This window comes from Pieris rapae, chromosome 14, assembly GCF_905147795.1.
Source record: "Pieris rapae chromosome 14, ilPieRapa1.1, whole genome shotgun sequence".
Lineage (NCBI taxonomy): Eukaryota > Metazoa > Arthropoda > Insecta > Lepidoptera > Pieridae > Pieris > Pieris rapae.
Window position 1 is genome coordinate 3,456,927 of NC_059522.1, and position 20,897 is coordinate 3,477,823.

General features: G+C 32.0%; 2 protein-coding genes across 3 annotated transcripts in view; both read right to left on the reverse strand.

Annotated features, from left to right (window-relative positions):
- The window catches only part of LOC111004390 (tetratricopeptide repeat protein 28), a 54,251-nt gene extending 47,066 nt beyond the window's left edge, over positions 1–7,185 (reverse strand). Inside the window, exons 1-2 of the mRNA XM_022275402.2 lie at positions 6,939–7,185; positions 538–584 (exon numbers count right to left, since the gene is read on the reverse strand). Of these exons, the coding sequence (XP_022131094.2) occupies positions 538–564 (27 nt within the window). The 5' untranslated portion in view covers positions 565–584; positions 6,939–7,185. The remainder of the gene's footprint in view (positions 1–537; positions 585–6,938) is intronic.
- Positions 7,186–8,386: 1,201 nt separating this feature from the next.
- The window catches only part of LOC111004321 (unconventional myosin-XVIIIa), a 136,667-nt gene continuing 124,156 nt past the window's right edge, over positions 8,387–20,897 (reverse strand). For both annotated transcript variants that reach the window (XM_022275315.2, XM_022275316.2), the window contains 14 exons: positions 18,316–18,459; positions 17,433–17,663; positions 15,339–15,455; positions 14,689–14,850; positions 14,144–14,320; positions 13,674–13,803; positions 13,323–13,470; positions 13,061–13,166; positions 12,622–12,819; positions 11,812–12,021; positions 11,282–11,448; positions 10,661–10,870; positions 10,080–10,187; positions 8,387–9,625 (listed from right to left, as the gene is read on the reverse strand). In XM_022275315.2, coding sequence (XP_022131007.2) covers positions 9,538–9,625; positions 10,080–10,187; positions 10,661–10,870; positions 11,282–11,448; positions 11,812–12,021; positions 12,622–12,819; positions 13,061–13,166; positions 13,323–13,470; positions 13,674–13,803; positions 14,144–14,320; positions 14,689–14,850; positions 15,339–15,455; positions 17,433–17,663; positions 18,316–18,459 — 2,196 coding nt within the window. In that variant the 3' untranslated portion in view covers positions 8,387–9,537. The remainder of the gene's footprint in view (positions 9,626–10,079; positions 10,188–10,660; positions 10,871–11,281; positions 11,449–11,811; positions 12,022–12,621; positions 12,820–13,060; positions 13,167–13,322; positions 13,471–13,673; positions 13,804–14,143; positions 14,321–14,688; positions 14,851–15,338; positions 15,456–17,432; positions 17,664–18,315; positions 18,460–20,897) is intronic.

The window sequence follows — 20,897 nt, forward strand, 5'->3', positions numbered from 1 at the left end:
TGATTAGTTTTTCTAATACCAATATTTTTTCGAATGTTTGTAAAAAAAAGAATATTTGAATTGCAAACGCTGAGGGTATTTCATTGAAACAGCAGGGGTGTTATCACAAATATTGTTTATAAGTTATTATAAAATGTGTCTTTATATACCTGACCTTTACATCGAATATGCTTTCCTACTAATTCTACAGTCATTTCGACAATTTTCAACAGACTAAATAAGGCAACACGCGTTAGTGTGGACTTCTAAGTTATTCCTGGCATTGTACAAATTTCTATTCCAACTCTTCGCATTATTCTAAATTATGTACAAGGTTAAAAGAGAATATTTAAACGTGCCTGGTTATTTGAATTTGACCAAAATCGTAATAAAAACTTTCTACGTGATGTTGAAACTCACGATAACGTTGAATAGTTACAACACGCAACATAAAAAGATTTGTACTACGTGTTATACAATGCATTAAAAAAATATTAAATAATCTTAAAGTAGAAACTTCAAGGTATAAACAAATTTACGATTATGAAAATTACGAACCTCAGAAAAGTCGCGTTGCGACATCATCAGCTACATTATCTTGATTCCTGAAAATAAAAACCTAATGTCAGTATAAATTCTATTATAACATTGAGATTAAAAATAGCAAAAAATTGTAGTAGGTAAAAATTGTATCAGCGTCTAAAACAAACAATCAAGTTGTAATGGCTTATTCAGCCACAAAGAGAGAATAAGTGTGGATATATTAAAAAGGCAGTGTAGTGGTAGTTATGTTCTATAAAAAAAACAAATGCATTCATAGCCGACGAGCATAAGGGAGAGATACTAGAGATATAGGTATAGAGTAAGACTCCTAGATATTGTATTATTTATATTTATATTGATTATAGAAAGATGAGTAGAATGACAAAATCGGTAACGTTCCAAAAGCTCACAATTTATCTCTAATAGATATAATTGAATTGCGTGCTGCACCTGACACGACCCAGGTCAGACGTTTGTCTGACCCGACACATGCCGCAGACAAGTATTTTGCAAAACATGCAATCTCTGGTATTACAAAATTCGTGTGCTTTACGACGGTATTAACTATAATGAAACATAAATATTTACGACTGGTTTTCAACATGTTTTCGTTATTGCAGAGACTAATACAAGTAAAGGTTCATATAAACAATATTAAATTTGAATAATACACCTTCAAATTACGCAAAATTTTAAAATTAATAAATTGTTAAGCTCTTCAATTGTGACAAGATCTAATATGAAGGAATTATTAATAATAAAAGTTATTTATAAATATTAATAATGTTCCAATATAGTAACTCTTAGTATATACATAACTAATATGTTACGGATCAATTAACAATAAAAAATTTTCTTTCGATTACTTAAAAAGGAAATTCCAAGCAATATCAATGAAAATTGTTTTCGCTTTCTACAAGTTGTTACATCTATAATAGTTGAAGCATAACTCGATATAACACGCTAGTGCAAAAGAAAGTGTACGTTATATATAATTCCAATAACTTTTGGATAGAAGAATTATTATATAAATGAAAAATAATTGTGAATAAAACAAAGCTTAACTACATCTTACTATATTATATCTTAATCAAGTTAATAGAGTAAGAAAGCAACAGAGAGAAATGGTGGCATTCGGTCGGGCACTATCTATTAAGATGGTCAGTATGATAAGAACTGTGTTCAGTTAAAACTTCTTTTATATAAAAAAATATGTACCTACGACAAAATATATAAGTTCCTATCGAACATACCTGGACCACATCCACGAGGTACTAAAATATCATGGAAGTGAGATAAATACATAAATAAAGTGTATGAAGCAAGAGAGGTCAGTAAGTGGAGATCCGTGGCCTCTGCCTACCTCATGGAGGATAATAATATTCAACAAATGCATGATGAAGAACAGTTCTTTTTTAGGGATACAAATTTTTTTCCCTCAAACTTAATCTACGTTATATTTCCGTGTATAATTATTAACGACAACGTAAAAGTAGGCTTTTGAATTATACGTTCGAAAACTGTTTCTCTCTCAGATGCAAGTTTGTTATAGCTATTTAATGTTTCCTGATTTCTCGATCATATCTGGCTTCCGTTGAGTCGTCAAACTTGGCAATTCATTTAAATTAGCGGCAAGACCGAAACAGATTATAAATCTACGGCTAATCAGAAACTACACCATTAGTATATTTCTCATATAAAATCAATGAGCATCGAAATTACCCAATTTGTTGAAGATAAAAACTGCTTTTAATATTCCTAAAACCACTCTTAAGCATGTTAAAATTCCATTATATACCTACTTATGAATGAATTATTAAACCGTTTGACCCTTATTTAATGGAATTAAAATTGATAATTTAACAGAGTTTATTCTTACTTACATTATTAATGTAGACAATTTTAGAGTTTTTCATGTAATATTGATTCACTAAATCATGATTAAGTTTGTAAAATGCACTTAACTACTGTAAACAATTTCTTTCATGAATTAGAAACATAGCCACAATATTCAAAAGTATTACTTATATTATCGTGAAATATCAATGCATTGATGTCAAAACTACTAATAACTATGTCAGTCTTACATATTTATTAAGTATTGATGGATGTGAAGAATTCTATTAAGCTAATAGAAAAAGTATCAGCGATCCGGTTCATGTGAGAAAGTATGCACAAGATAAATCATCCTGGCTACGCGGAACTTGATTACGAAGTATGACTATATTTTCCGATATATGTAGGAAATTGCGCTCTTTGATATAGTGATTGTATGTGGAAACCGTAATGTACATGCAAGTTATGACCAGTAGCATTCAAAAACTAATTTGCTTTCGCCAATAGAACTTGTATTTGTTGTGTAAGAGATGTTTAAATAGTGCCTACTTATAAATGATTTTAAAATTATTTCTGTTTGAATTAAAAAATCCGAATTCTTAATTCTTATGAACGCTTATCTACTCCCACGCGTTATGATTTATTTATGCTCCAATGAACATTTTTACTATACGTACTTACTTCTAAAATCTAAATACTTAATTTATATACTTCGCCATACGAAGTTCTCATGTGTTCTCATTGACTTATAAAAAAAAAACCACGGTAACAAAAACGTCACTAAACTTCAGCAATCGTTAATTATAATGAAGCCGTATTTATTCTGTAAATATCATAAAGCAAAATAAGCTTCTGCCTGGGTTTATGAGCTTGACAATTTTCTAACCAATTAAGCAAACATACGAGTACTTAATAGCAGTTATTATGTTGCTATAAAATAATTTAAAATGATTTTATAACATCAACACAACTTTGTAAGCTTCACAGAAATTGAACGGGTTTGTAGAACACAGAGGATTCATTACGAAAACACTATTAAATACTAAAATTATATTTGTACGAAAATTGTATGGTTTATTTAAGACTTCCACAATTTTAAAAGGCTTTTAAATAGTATTGTCTTTTATTAACATAACTTTTACACATTTAAAGAAAAACACTTTTTAACGGATTATAGTTATGTATTAATACATAACTATAATCCGTTAAAAAGTGTTTTTCTTTAAAGGCTTTTAAATATATGATTATGTTGCTATACGCCTGACATAGGTAAGAAATCCAATTGAAAGGAAGAAATTCCCCCCTTTGGATATATGTAATATGTAAATTCTATTTTTCATTATCTCCCGTAGTAATTAGCAACCGAGTTTAGTGGAACCAACGACAAAGACGGTTCCAAGTCAATTGTGAGGAATATTTTATTATTTGAGAAGCTTAAACATCAAGCTAGAGCTTTAACCTTAGTTATATATATATATGTAAAGATATTCAATAAATAAATTATTCCTCGTTTAAAATATATTGCTCATTGTTAGGGTGCGCGAACTAAGAAGCTCACTGAATCCTTAACTAGTTTGCCACTAATTTTAAAATATGAAACAATACATTATTGACTCTTGTATTCATAATTTAATGACTTCGCTTAGCGAAGAACTTAATATAGTATTTTAAATGATATGTTTTATGCTAGCAAAAGTATGAGTTTAATAATAATAATTTAAAATTAAATTAGCTTTCTGTAAAGTACGCGAAACGTAATAGTTCTAAATAAAACATTAAATTATGGTGGATTATGTTAGTATTTCTGTTATGCGCGTTTTTAATTAATTAAATGAAAAACTTAAATAGTAATTTTAGCGCCAATTAGATGATTAACATCATGTGAAAAAAATTATAAACACAAATGATTTCCTGATACAAAGCGGTGTGTATGTGGAAAAATACTCGAAATTCTCAATTTTAATATTGTATTTTAGTGATACTAAAGACGATTTTGAGGAAAAATTCGTTTATTAGCCTGAGGCGATTCTCTCTACCAGTAGCCAGATGGCCGAAGATTTGAAAGTCTAAGTGCGATGCCATCATTAGGTGCACGTGAGCTGGCGTGATCACAACAATCTTAATCGTCTTTTTTCTACTTGTATGTTAAAAATTAAAGAAATAAAAAGAATTATGACGTCGTACTCTACTTTACGTAGAATCAGCAAAACTATAGTTATTTACCAAATCTAATTAAGTAACTAAAGAATTTTTAGACAATAATTTTTTTTTTTTACACAGACCTTTACCGTTCCCTTTGCTACTTTATGTTTTAAAATTTATCTAATGACTGAAGTTATATATATAGTTAGTACAGAAGTTTGAAGTTTCGTTTGAAGAAGAATATCCCTATTTCAATCAAGTGTCTTTACTATTCATACAAAGAATACACAGATTTACCAAATCCATAACGAATTCCTTCGTTCCATAATTATTATGTTTGATTACCAGATTCAAAACAAAATAGATGTCGGCGTCTTCTCATCATACATATTGTATCTGTGGAATTCTGTGGAACTAATAGATATGAAATTAATGAAAGGCTTGTTGTAAAGCCGATTATTTACGCACGATACAGGTAATCAATGAAAATCTATAAGGTTCTTGCTAATTAATTTATCTATCCATGATTGATCAGTCTTTATGTAGTATCCAGATTTTCACTAGGCTAGGTTATTATTCTGTACTGAGCGACATTCACCATGCATACAGAGACAATAATAATTGTTTTAGAGTTTACAGGCCATGCCTAGGGCTATGTTGAATAAATATCAGTGAAACAATCGTATATTAACATATATCTGTATGTGTTTTTGAAGAGTTAATTTCAATATTATGAAATTGAATGATTTTAATCATTAGATAGCATTATATAAAACAATACGTCGTTTGTAGGGTGTACAATTTTCTTTCTCCATGTACTAAATTTCTTAGTATGTCGTAAATTAATTTTAAAGCAGTAGAAAATAATCGCGTTGGTCTAATTACCTGACGTCATGAAAATTAAAAATGTTACGGAGAAATAATTTAGACAAGGTGTTATTACGTATTAAAGGAAACGTAAAATAAAATATCGTGTTAAAGTCGACTCGTGCGCAAGTTGCCCGCGGCGCACCACTTGCTATGATGACGGCTAATAAAATCACATTGCTACCTGTTACCGTATTGAAATTAAAATTGTAATGGGCTATTCCAATTTACACTTTAATAAAAATTCTTATATTAGAATAATGTATTGAAATGTAGCCTTTAATTATTAATAAGTCTACGCATATGAAACGAATGTCAAATATTATGTGCATACTCTACGTTCAACTGTGTTTTAATATAATATTGAGGACTGGGTTAAAAAAGGTGTAAGGTTGGTGGACTCATCTTTCTGCATTTAGACTGACTCTCACTAGGTCTGTTGTGCGTAAAGTCCTGGATAACTGAGCCAGCTTAGCTCCTTCCAAAGGTAAAGAAGTCTTCTGGGCATTTCGCGCTTTTTATGGAGCGATCTCACAGCTCCAAAGATTTCTGTACATAGTTAAGCCACAGCCAGAGGACTAGGTTAAGAAATTGTCTTCCCGATTTTGTTAGTGAGAAAATGAGTGAGTGAGACAATGCAACTTCCATTTTTTTCGGTAACCAAAAATAGAGCCAAAGTTGTGATCAAAATGCAACATGAATGCTAATCTTTGCTCACCCCTTAATATCGCGAGACGTATATTTGTTTTTAGTGTAACACAATCATACGTGTAACATTAAGCCTAAAAAATCTGATGAAACCAACCTTATGAAGAGCTAGTCTTCAAATGTGAAATTTTCAGTTGGATGAATATGTAATCAAGTAAGAGATTTTTTTTCATGTTAAATACTGAAAATTAAATACAGCAGTATAATATTTCAAATTATAGACAACTTATTGGTAACTATTTTGTTTGCTGAATTCGATAAGATTTTCGCTTCCTACTTAGCTCGTTGATGTCTTTTTTATGGACGAAGAAACGACTTCTCGGATTGCGAAAAGGTTATTGCTTCCTTTGGTTTAGGAATAAAATCGTTATTTTCTGGTACTTTTATGGTTAATCTTTATGTTATATAATGCGGATTAGAAAAGACAGCATTTTATAAAAAAGTGTATGACGTCTTAGTTTATTATATAAAACAAATAAAAACATAATATTAGAAAATTTGATTGTTATGGTTGAGTTTCTTTTAAACAATTCTAAATCATTCACAGGCAATATAAGCAGTCCTATATATACACACAGGCACGCAACGACCTAGCGCAAAGGTCCCATAGCCACATTCCACTAAGTCTGGTTATCAACACGAGGTTTAACTCATAAATCTTTATGAATGGTATTTGATGCTTTCAAGAGTTTAATGAACTGCAACTGTCAAAGCTTTAAACCGAACAACTTTCTAGACATAGTATCTAAGTTTAGACGATTGCAATAACTTCATTATATCACAGACAAGTTATGTTAACGGATCTTTACATGTTAATCTACTGTTAAGTCTAACGTTGTAATAAAGTGTATTAAAATACTAACCATCACAACCTTTGATTTAGACCAATTATAAACCCATTTCTTGGTTTGGAACTTGATTGTTACACTCGGCACAGGTAGAAAAAATACAAATCGTAGACAGAAATGTATAGACTCTGTTGAAAGTTACAAACACTTTTATCACTGTTAGATGTTATTGTTGCACTAACTATAAAACGGAACTTAAGACAGATTATTGATAAAAATATAATTTTTTGGTAATAATGCAATAAAGAAGGCATGCGCGAGGGCAGCCTCAACCGAACTGACATTCGTGAATTGCGATTTGTCAGTTGTCTAGCGTCTGTCCTTTGCTGACATACGGTGTTGCCAGATTGAGTATAAACACCCACGCTCGGGTATTTTAAATATATTAGTTAAGCTAATAATTATTCAATAACTTAAAGTTTTGTTCGTATTATAACTCTGCAGGTTTATTTAAGTATATTTTTTTATTCAAATAGGTACCTGGAATATTGTTGAAATATAAGATACAGGTATCACTTATTCCACGTCATTAAATTTGAATGGACATCCCTACTCATCGGCAAAGAAGACAGAGGGTGTAGGTCGAGAGAAAAAGCCGACGTAAAAAACTCTCGGTACTCTTTTACAATAGCAAATTAATTAGAAGTAAGCTGCCTAGCACTAGTATTTTGGTCCTAGCAGGCTCTTTTATAAACTAGATAATCGTTAACTTTATCATAAGCCTTTTCAGCTTTACTTTAATACATTTCTTAAATGTATTAAAGAAAAGAGCCTAACTTTTTTTTATAGTCTAGTACGGGGAAATGGCAGCCTGCCTTTGTTCCGAGTATTAACGTGGTGAGTATGTTCAATTCTAAAAACTTATCACTATTTTTGTACACATACATAATATTTTCATAAATATATTAAGAGGGAAATGTAAGTTATATTAATTTCCTCGAATTTATCTCTCGGAGATTCCCTACATTTTAAATTATAGATTGCACGAATACGTCAATTATTGTTAACAAATTATAATTGAAAAACTTTAAAAGTGCTTTTCAAATATAGTCAAAAGTTCACAACACTCAATATTTCTAAAGTATTCAATTAAAAAGTGGAAATTACCTTAGTAATAAACAAATTCGGCAACGGGCAACATTAGAGTGCCGCAAAATGGCGGCTAGTAGGTACTCATAGGTACTATAATCGCGATTGAGTAATACTTTGACATATATATAGCTTTAACCAGCGCTGAATCTCTTCTCTTTTTCATAGAATACCTACATAGTTGAAGATACATTCTTGTTGGTTTCATACGTGTCTTAACAACTCTTATATAAGCTGTGTATACCAATTTCAAACAACACTGGCACAAATAAATATGTCCTTTTTGGTTTAAAATAATGATAGTTTGGATTTTAATGGTAGGAATTCGCTTTTGGGTAAACCTTGGGCCCGATAGCCAAAGAATAAAGATACGATTACATCAGTTACTTTATTAAATAATTTCATTTTACAACCAATATTGAACGAAGCAACATTTAATTACTTTCTCGTACAATACCCATATATAATGAAGACAATGATTACAGACACATATCTAAGGTTTACATGAAGATTTAGAAGACTTACATTTATGAATACAGATCGCTAATAAAATTAAATAAAATAAACCAGTCAATAAGGAATTTGATATATTAGGTACCTAAAAGATATGTTCGATCGTCTATTATAAAGCAACAACTCACAATGTAACAAAAATCATACAATAACAGTCTGATCACACAAATATTACAAATTAAATAATAAAAAATGTATACGCAATCTAATTATTTACACGTTAGCTAACTAAATAACAATCAATCTAATGTTACAATATATAATCCCGTCTCTATTTCATCTAAATACTGATTGGCTGAACCCAGCACAACATCTACACATAATTATTTCCTATAAAATCAGCTAAATAAATAACGTCGAAGCCTTGAATATTGTAGTGAAAGTCAGCAAGCCAAGTTTTAATATGGAATGCATTTAATCAATTCAGCATCAATCACTTGGCGCTTATCATGGTTAGATATATTTTTTATAAAAATCTAAAAATCGTTAAAAACTCGTAAATGTGTATAGCCTCAAAATGTTAAACTAGTGTAGGTATATGATTGAGCAGTATTCTACTTCGTGATTATCAAGCTTGCTTGCTTTAATGGAGTTATTATATATAATACTTTGTTCATAAATTAATACAATTAATAGATTATATTAAGTTTAGATTTAGAAGCACAACGTCCTAAGTTTCACACGTCTATATTTCTCTCGCCCTTTACACTATCAAGAAGTCCCAGAAATCCTCATCTACCCGTCGTGTGACGCGTCAAATAAATGTCAAGTGTCAAGTTGACAGTTCGTCATTAAAGTCATTTAAATTAAAACTGATAAATGTCTTACCACTTTAATTGCAAGTAAAGTAAAATTTGAGAATGTTTCAAAATTCAGCATTTGAAAACAAAGAATACGTATACGCCGTTTACTCTATGACTTGGTGGGCAGAGTTAGTCCTTTGCCGCGAGCAGAAGACCGTGCAAAGTATGGGCAGCGCACCGGCGAGCAGGCCGGCCGCGGAAGGCGGCTGTTATGCATACGAGTCCTTTGTTGGACTTATCGGCTTCGAGCCAGAGCTAATGCTGGAACGACTGGCGCGGCCTTCCGAGCTGTTTGACCTGAAAATAAATTATAATCATTTTCAGTTTAAAGTTATTAAACAAATCGCGTTATTTATCAGTTACGAAGCAGTGATTTACATGAGGCTGAATCTCGCAAACGGTTTTTGAAAAATTTGCTACAGCATAAATGCTGTATATTAAATTAAAATTATTGCACCAATGTTTCTATAAAAAAAAACGTTTATTCGGCAAAGAAGACAGAGGGTGTTGGCCGAGAGAAAAAGCCGGCGTAAAAAACTTTCGGTACCCTTTCTAAAAAGCAAATCATCAAACAACAATATTTAAAACAAATATAGCAAATTAATTAGAAGTAGCCTGCCCAGTACTAGTCCCAGGCCCTTTTTCCAACTTTAGATTAGATATAAATCATAACACTTTTCGAATATAACAATTTATATATAATAATTTTAAGTTAAATTTAAAAGGAGTGAAGAAATTTGAATTTTCTTACTTGTGCGACTCGTGGTGCAAAGAAGAGCGGGATGGCGCAGCGGGACTCAGTTTGTGGTTCGCGAGAAATGTCCCAATTGACTCGTCTGAGCTGTAGCTGTCGTTTTCACTGTGAAATTAAAAATAATTATATGAAAAATATATATACAACTTATATTTAAGAATATTGGTCGTTAATAAATATTCAGGATCTTGGATAGCGACTGAAAGAATACCAAGCTAAGGATGGCAGGACTCTAAAGTAGACCTCATAGTCTAGTTAATTGTAAGGGAATTATTTTCACTAAATAAATAAAAGTGAAAGAAAATTGTGTAATAAAATAACATTACTATGCAAATTTCATAGAATTAATATCGATAATTTTAGTTTAATATACGGGATTACCCAAGAGCCCAGCCCCATTAAAAATACTTTCAACCTTCAAGAAAAGAGCGTACCAATTCTTAAAAGGCCGGCAACGCACTCGCGAGCCCTGAGCGAGCATTGAGGGTGTCCATGGGCGGCGGTATCACTTAACATCAGGTGAGCCTCCAGCCCGTTTGCCCCCTGTTCTATAAAAAAAAAAAAAACTTTGGACATACCTATCAGTATCTCTTGAATCTCCAGGACTAGACAGATCCCCAGCTATAGCTTCCTGTAGTGCTGTAGCACGTCGTGCTGCAAGTCTGGCTTCGTCTCTAGCAGCGGCTGCTTCTGCTGCTGCGGTTTGAGCTGCGGATTCCGCTGCTAACTTCGCACGTGTCGTCTCTGCTAGTTTGGCATTTAGTGAGGTGTTCTCTTCTTTTAGTTCACTGGATAGGATTTTAACATTATATTAGGTTAGACTGAACGCAGTTATTTTAAATAAATGAATTTATTGGTTGAATTATTTTAAAATTACAATATTTTTATTTGCAATATACTCAAATTTGTAGAAGTTGTAAATAAGTAATAAGTTCATTTTAATACCTGATCACAACAAATTTAATTTGAGACCAGATATTTTTACGAACAATTATATTATATTAATTGAAAAGTAGTTGTAATATACCCAAAACAATTGTTTTTAGCACTATTCAAAAAATTTTTTAGAAAGGTAATGAGCACTATTGATTCTTTTAGAAAGGTAAGTATACAACAGTCATATACAAATTCTACGCAGAAAACTGTAACAACTTAGCCTCCCTCGTTAGTACTATATACTATATACTATATAAACTCACCGAATTTGTCTTGTCCATTTCCGCAGCTCTTCCGCCGCTAGCTGGTCTTTGGCTCTAGCAGTTGCCAGTTCTGCTGCAAGTTGCTCATGGGCATCCTTCAATCTTGCCACCTGACTCTCAAGCCGGCCACGAGATGTCGCCTCTAACTCAAGACTCGATTCCAGTTCCTATAAATATATATTATTTGAGGAACAAGATATTGAAATATACTTAATGGGTAACTCATTTAGCTACACAATCTGCGATAAGCTGGAAATTATTATTTATCATTATTCATGAAAGAATGAGGTTTTATATTTTTTATTCGCTTCTTTGATCCTTTTTCATAGATTCTTTTCATCTAGTCACAGTGTCTCCTAATAATCTGTAGACATGTATGTGCTATGTTCGAATAATCCAACATTATTGTTATTTAAAAACTTTTTTAGTTTGTCTATTCTGAAAAAGTATATGTAACATAAATAAAATTAAACTAAATTACACCCACGGAGGCCTGAAACATGGAAGCTACAAAAATTTAGATTAGGTACCTTGTTCCTAAGCTCCAATCGCCTTTCAGTCTCATGTTGCCCATGCGAGTGTCCGGCTTCGGCCGCAGCGAGACGGGCAGCCAACTCATTCGTTCTCTCTTTCGCCACTCGCGCCTCTTCACTCGCTGCTTCGGCTTTGGCTTCGGCCTCGCGAACTTCCGCTTGGGCGGCACAGAGGGCGCTGGTACTAGCACGGAATTTCTTTAATAGCTGGAAGGAAAATATACTCAATTAGCAGCTAGCTCTGAATAAAGAACGCGGTATGCGTTATTTAGTATTATATTGTATAGTGGACCAAATTCAAATAACCTAACTAGTATCAAATGAAGGTATTTTATAAGGCATATAGGCGTAATTAAGATTTTATATTTATTTCTGATATTTATTAGGCATATTTGCGTAATTAAGATTTTATATTTATTTCTGATATTTATTAGACATATTTGCGTAATTAAGATTTTATATTTATTTCTGATATTTATTAGGCATATTTGCGTAATTAAGATTTTATATTTATTTCTGATATTTATTAGGCATATTTGCGTAATTAAGATTTTATATTTATTTCTGATATTTATTAGGCATATTTGTGTAATTAAGATTTTATATTTATTTCTGATATTTATTAGGTATATTTGCGTAATTAAGATTTTATATTTATTTCTGATATTTATAAGGCATATTGGCGTAAATAAGATTTTATATTTATTTCTGATATTTATTAGGCATATTTGCGTAATTAAGATTTTATATTTATTTCTGATATTAATTAATTAATTTATATATATGTAAAAGTATTTATTATCTCACCTCAGCAGCTTCCTCCTCAGCGTCATCGAGTTGCGCACGCGCAGCCGCCGCGTCCCTGCTTGCTGTTAATGCTCGTTCTGCGGCCTCATTTCTTGCGCGGTTGGCTTCTTCTAATGCCGCAGTTGCTTCTGATGCCTCCGCTTCAGCCGTCGAGCGTGCTTTGTTCGCTGCGCGGACTGCTAGCTCCAGGTCTTCCACCTTTAAGTCATTTATTGAGAGTTCATTATGACGTTTAATAATTGTTTCGTTTAAGTATACAAATAAATTTTATACCCTATATTTTTTTAATAAATAAAACATGATTAAATCAAAAATTTTCACGTTCTTATTTGATCTATATATTATCATTCTCATTTTATTGGAATGCCCTTACAACTGGCAATATATATGTGTAAATTGATAGTATATAATATAGTAATATTTTTTTGGTTGTTCTGACCTGATTCTTAAGTTGTCTAATCTGTGCCTTTCCTCCGCCTTCTTTTTCTTTTTGTTCCAACATTGTTTGAGCGTCTCTCAGTAAGGCTCTGTACCGCTTAAGGTCTCTGAAATATTTAAATTAAGAATAGGGCGTGTGGAATATGACACGTAAAAAGTTAATATATATTGGTATATAAGTTATTAAAAAGAAATGTAAGGAAGCGAAAACATTATTAATAAAGGCATAAAAATATATTATAAACCAAAGGTATGAAAATTACCTTTTAAGGCGATGTATGAGTTGAATTTGTTCTTGTGCTTCAGCCCTTGCTGTCTCCTCGAGTGAAGCCAATCGTCGCTCTAGCTCGTGTCGCTCGCGTAAGAGAAGGCTGCGTTCTGAATGCTCGCTTTCTAGTTGACTCTCCAATACTGGAAAACATTCTTAACTATTTATAATATGCACAATAAAAAAACAATGCATATATGCGGCTAGGCAACCCTATAAATATAATTATACAAGTTATATTTATTTCATTAGAATAAATGTTACTTGAATATAATTCATATATTTGCGTGTTTTGTAGTGCGATTGCCTACATGAATAATTTCTGATAAAATTAAAATAATCATACTTTTCAGTTTCTTGGCAGCATTAGCCCTGGTCTCCTCCATTTCATCATCTCTAGCGGCTGCTTCCAGTCGGGCCTCTTTGCGTTGCTGCTCCAAGAGCATCTCTACGCGAAGCTTCGAACTTTCTAACAACTGAAAATTTAAATAGCGATAAAGTTTCTATACATAAAACCTTCTTGTTTTAAATACCTAGTAGAGAATAAGAAAAAGTGGTATATGTTTTTGTAAAACATTTTTTTTTACAATTAATGTTTAGTATAGCCACATTTATATATGAAAAAATTAAAACATGCATGACCTACTAAATAAGCCTTAAATTCGTAGGGTTTGGAATAAATTTTAATATTTTTAGATGTTTTACAATGTATCTATCTCTGAAAATAGGCGTCGGCGTGAGACTTGATCTTCTCATCTCACATTTTAATTTTTCTACCGATGACTCTATTATTTACAAGTCTAATCTTTTCCATACCTGTATCTGTCCAGCTAATTCATCTAACTCCTCTTCCTGATCTCTTACGCGTCGTTCCAGTTCAGTCTTGGCCCGTCGTAACGCAGTCAACTCGTCACCGCCGCCTCCACGTTCTTCTAATTCCCTCGTTGCAGCAGCAAGACGCTCTTCTTTCAACTCGATTTCCAGCCGAGCTTCCTGAATGGAAAAGTTTAGATTTAACTCTTTATCTACTCAGATATATATAAATTAAAATGTTTGGTATTGTGAAAAAATAATTAACTTTAGATCGTTTCATAATAAGCTATATATTTTTGGATTATTATTTAACTAAAGAGTTTTTAAGTTTGTAGAACTCCTTTATGCTGTGAATCGATATAATATATTTACTTATAGAAGGCGTATTATAGGTGAGTTAATGACACAACTCAAATATAATTCTGTTATTATAACATTGAGTTTCTAAAGTTAGTATCGAAAAATATTTTTGAATAATTTAAATACTACGTATAATTCTAATTCGGTATTTTGGTAAATAATGTACCAATATGTGAAATTGTACTCACAGAGAGGCTTTGTTCGAGCGCGTATTTTTCAGCGTGCGCCTGATCCCTTTCCCTTGACAACCTGTCTTTTGCCGACCTCTCTCGCTTCAGCTCCTCTTGAGAACTCTGAAGCTCTGTGTCGAACTTACGCTGGCGTTTCTCAAGGAGATTATTACGGCATGTCTGTAAAGCACATATTCATAAAATTTTAAACCATTATCTTGAATTTTAGGTGGATCTTTGAAATAAAATATAAAAAATGGCCTGGATTTTGGTATGACAACTTCAGTAAGTAGATAATGCTATTCTAGAATCTTAATTCGATCACCCACACTAAAACCGATATACCCACTATTGTCTACTCTCACTAACAATATTTCAGAGATTTTTTGATCCCGAATACACCGTGAAAATTAGTAACGTTTAAATACAATGCTTAATTGATTACTTAGATTTACTAACACTATAAACATTCCAAATTCAAATCTCATATGTAACATAGCTTTATTACAGCTCTGTTTACAGAGAACCAGTGTAAGACGATGTTTTGTGGCAATGCATAGTGTTTTGTCCATCTTTCTTTTTATAAATCGTGTTACAGTTAAATACAATATCCAGATATATTTGACAGATGATAAAAATTGTTTTTTTGATTTGAGATTTCAAATTACCTGTTCGTCTAACAATGATCGTAGGTCAGCCATGTCGTTCGTAAGTTTTTGCAACTTGCGTTTCCATTGCGCCGCCACCGCCCGCTGTTCCTCCACCTCTTCGTAAGCATCTTGAACCTTAAACAATAGAAACATCGTGAATATGACACTTACGGATTGTCTTAAAGATTTAACGAAAAAAAACTGTTAACATAAACGGGGTTTATATATAACAATTATTAATTTAAACTTCGGTTATGCATATGCATAACATGCAGTTATAATATTTATTACTACACAAAAACAGAGTGTCTACGTAATAGAGACTAAAAGTATTGTTATTGGACACTTTCTTAACTTAAACATCCTACATTACTAAATTAAATTAGTTTTAAATGACTTATTAGACTTAGTTATAAGTTAGGGTAGATCGTAATGCTAAATTGTGTCTTTGTGCTGAGACAATTTAAAAAAGCTACCAATTTTTTTTTACTAAACTGTAAGGATTACATGGTATTATATATGTTAAGTGATATGGTTTTATAGTCGATGAAGACTTTTGAGTTTTGGTAATTTATTAAAAAATCCTTGAAAAAATAAGAGATTTAAGTTTTATCACAGAATAATATCCTAAACTGACCAATAGGATCATATTAAATCTCAGAAGTTTTTTCACTTCTGTTCCGAGGAGTGTGAACAACACGTATATAATGAACCGGCGGATACGAACAACAATAACACTAATATATTCTAAGCATTGCTCAATCTTGAAATAAATAACTCAATAGTTAATTTGCTAAACTCGTAGCGATCAAGCGTCGATGCGATTTGGAATTACGCCAAAATGTCAAGTAATCAATTTGTTACGATAAAACACTGTCGTTTGTAATAAAAAGAGCACCGACCTCCTCATTTTCACCGTTCATCACTGATTTTAAAGTGTGTATCGCACTATAGTACTATGATAAGTGAGATATATCATAAAAACGCCATCTACTCCGATCAAGGATTTTCAGATAACTAGGCTTATCGAGATAAACTAATTCATATCTTGACCTTATTTTAGTTTTTGAAGGAAATCGTACACGCAAACAAACCGACTCAGAGATAATAAATTTAATTTATTTTCAGGAATTATATCGTAATAAATCAATGAAACTTATATAAATAAATCAGTCGCGCAACAACCTATTTAGGTCTTGGCCCCAGATGTCTGAATCTGTTTCATGATCATTTTTAAATCTAATAGGCAAAGTAGGTGATCAGCTTCTAGTGCCTGACACACGTCGTCGACTTTTGGGTTTAAGACATGTCGGTTTCCTCACGATGTTTTCCTTCACTGATCGAGCAAATGTTAAATGCGCACTAGAAAGAAAGTCCATTGGTGCATAGCCCGGGATCGAACCTACGACCTCAGGTATGAGAGTCGCACGCTGAAGCCACTAGGTCAACACTTCTCATAAAATAAACTTATATATATTTTATAAACATAAACGATATGAATTTAAGGAGAAATATATATATTATATGTTTTATATAAATATGACTTGGCACATAAAAGTTGATAAGAAAATATATTTTCAAAAGAGAATACATATTACCAACAGGCGGATGCCGTTAAATTCTTACGCGGCGTTATTGGCTTAGCAAGGATTAGAAATGCCAGTATTACTACTCACAAATACTACACTATTGCATTACTGACATACTTCAAGTATTTCACTTATGCAATAGATAGGAAAACATAGCTAATTTACAAGAAATCAATTAGTTTTTATTATTATTTTTCCAATATTAATAAATTTTATTATCTTTTTCGTGAACAATTAACCTGATAAAAACGCCTCTAAATATTACATTGATTTTTAAATGTTCCATTTAATTTAAAAATATTATCCCCATAAACACCAGTCACGATAAATAAAAGTCTATATTGCGGAATTTTCAAGTGCCTTAAACAATAATTGAGTAAATAAATAAGATCTAGCTTTTAAATGTGAGATACTTAAGCCACAGATAATAACATCAAAACGTATGTATGGTGTGATAAATAAATCAATATCATAAAGCGAGCAGTCCGTCTTAGTTCGTAATATACCTAAAACAATGACTCACCTTCTTTTCAAGTTGTTTCTTAACTGTGACAAGTTGTTCCAGGTCGTCTTCATGTTGCCTTCGAAGCTGAGCTCTCACAAGCTGTAGCTCGCGATGGGCGCGCTCGAATCGTTTCTTGTATTTCTCAGTATTGGCTCCGTCCGCCTCGGAACCCTCAGAGTCTGATGGCTCAGCACCGCCATTTTCTGCTGATCTCCAATGGAGAAGCTCGAGTTCGAGACGTTCTGAAGCCTACAAATATCGTGAGATTAGTTACCTTGTCACACAAATCTGATTACATTCAAACGTACAAAAATGGCGAAACAAAGTTTTTTATGGATGTTTACGGTTGTGAGTTTAACGCACAAAAAGCTTAGTTTCTTATGAAAAAAGTAATCTGAGGCCAATACTGATGAAGTACCCTACGTATATTGATTTGTGAAAAATATTTGCCGATTTTGAAACCAATAGCAACTGGGATAAATGCGTGAATTACCGACTAATTAACTAAGGTTGTTGAATTTGTCGTTGACGATTTAGCGACAACTCTGAAGACAGACAGACACACATACCATTCAATACAAACAAAACACACACACATAACTACACAAAATAACAATAATCAAAAAAAATAAAAATAAAATGAGATATCAAAAAAAAAAAAATACAATTTCTTTTCTCATTCGGCTCGTTTTGAAATGTGTAATGCGTGTGTACTGTGGCTGTAATTGTGCTGGTCATTTTGCCAGAGACCACAGCAAGAAGAATATTTTGCTCCGTTAAATTATGTTCAATGTGATAATAGACTGAACATTCAAGATTTATTTGATAGCACGCTTATAAATATGGAGGAAGAAACTTTATCATTATACACGTAGGCTTATTTATAGTTTAAAAAAAATACCTGTTGTAACCGCTGGTTGTTCGCAAGTAGCTCTCTATTGTCTCTTTCTATGCGTAGGCGCTCTGCTGCCTCGGCATCAGCCCGCTCTGTCGCGAGAGCAGCCGCTGATCTCTCCTCAGCCAACTCGCTGCCCACTTCCGATAGCTAAAGATTGTTTACATATTTTATAAGAGAACTGCGAATATATCAAACTAGTATTTTAATGGTTACACCAAAACGGTATTCGAAATGTATACATTTGCTGTTTGTTTCTAAAATAAAATTAAATTTCAACAAAGTAATTTATTGAAAACAATGCAAATTAATAATTTTAATGACACAGAGTTTCTAAGTACATATTAATGTAACTTGGTGTATGACCAAGTTGATGGAAATCGTAAAACTACATTCATATTTAAGAACAGATTTTTATGACTTAAGCATATATCATAATATTTACAATACTATAGAGACGAGAATTCATTACAATACACAAAAAAGCAAATGAATTTAAAAACAGTGTTTGTAAAACGAGAATCGCCGGATGCAAGAAATATTATCTGCAAATAGCAATTAATGTGTCGCAAAATTAGCTTCACTGTAAAGGTTAAGTTTAACAGGTTTTTTAAATTATTTTCATGTCCTTGAAGAAACCAGTCGTATATCAGTCAACGACATTGGGCAATTATGCAATTTAAATAAATGTTTTGGCGCTAACGCAAATCGCAAGGGAAAATTACTATTGCCAAGCATTTACATTGTATACTAACTAAAAAAAATCGTCAGTTTCTTACGAATGAAGATGTATACTTCTAAATTTGATTATAAAATTGGTTATATGATGTTAATTTTACGTTAAATTATTAACGTAAAATTAACATCAGTATGGTCCAATCCAGTGTTTTGTTTTCTAGTATCACACTACCTTAGTTTTTCCAAAATTCCTATGCCCCCATTTTAAATAAAACATACATGTTTAATATTAAAAAACTTAATTGTTCACAAAACTTAAATGAAAGGTTTAAGTAAGAAATTGTTAACGATACAGTGAGTAAATTTACAAAAGATGCTTTAAAAAAAAATCCAAAGAATTTTCTAGAAATAAATTTTCAAACAGAAAAAAGGCACAAGTTGCCATCCTGTGAGGTGTGGGATTTGCCATGAGAAACACTGGTCTAGACGTACCAAATCTACCTACCTAGTTGTAAAACCATAGTTGTAAAACCAGAATTTTCATGATCTGGAATTGGACAGCTGCAATTACCAGTTTCTATAGTATTACCATTTATAACTATTATTTTTAATATTATTGAAAAGCTGATGACACTAACACAAAGTACACGGATTAAGAAGTCCTAAATTCAGTTCTGCGCAAGCAAACAACATCGATTTAATACAAATAATTTACATTTTATTAGCCCCATATAATAGCTGATATCTGTAAGATAAACTTACTATGTATTGTGGGTTTTATTTGTAACTTTGAAATATTTGGATGGATACGATTCAAGTATTCCAGTTAGCTACCTTAATGCTAGATTATGTTATGAGAACTTGTAATTAGAGTGATTTTCGTAACGCACACGATAATAACACACAGTGAACTCATGTAACACGATTATCGTGAAGACGTCATGTAATATAACATATTGAAATGAGATGGCATGCGAGGAAATTCTGGCTCACGATCGCTTATACATATAATTTATTTATTGAAGCATTAATTGAATTGTTTTGTAAGTAAAAAAAATAATATTAATTGTTAACAATTTGAAAGCAGCGCATGAAAATTGATATCGTAATGTAAAAAACAATACAGATCTTCTAAACAAGCTGTTTTTCAAATTAAATAGAAAATGCAGGACCATAACGCGTTATACATAAAATATTTTTATATAAAACCAACTCCTGCCACGTTTGCATGACTGTATGAATGCGATAAACACGTCAGGTACGCTATCAGTTTTGTCGGTGTATAATCTGTTATGGTTTTATATAAAAACTGAAATATAACGAATATTACTTCACGAAGACACAAGCTGCGGGAGCTAGTGTAATATATAAAGGTGACCAAAGGTTTTCTTAATAATTATTACAGTATAATATGAGGCGTAGTTCATATTATATTTTGCCCCCTGCTCTATAAAAAAAAGTCCTCTTTCACATTTCAATCAGATATGTGCCGTTAAGTATTTATTATGAATGAAGCTCTAACGAGCTAGTAATAATTCAAATGAATATAGAATTGGATCGTCGACGCACGAGTGGGAGGTCCAGTAACAATGATTTGATGAATTTGCATTAACTGCATTGCGTTGCTTGCCAAATGCAATCCGGTATTTCCTTTCGTTTTAAATTAAAGCACTACACTGGGCAATATGAAAATGTGATAAATTAACTTTAATTAAATTAAATTGTACTTACAATACTATGTTATTGTTTATTGTATGTTTAGTTGTATAAGCCAGACACCTTTAAAAATGCCTATGGATAAATTACCTCCGTCTGCTTTCACTCGTGTAAAATCTAAATCTTTCAATGACTCTATTTATATTGTAGGTAGTGGAAATATTGCGAAATAAACACCTAACAAATTTGCCGAA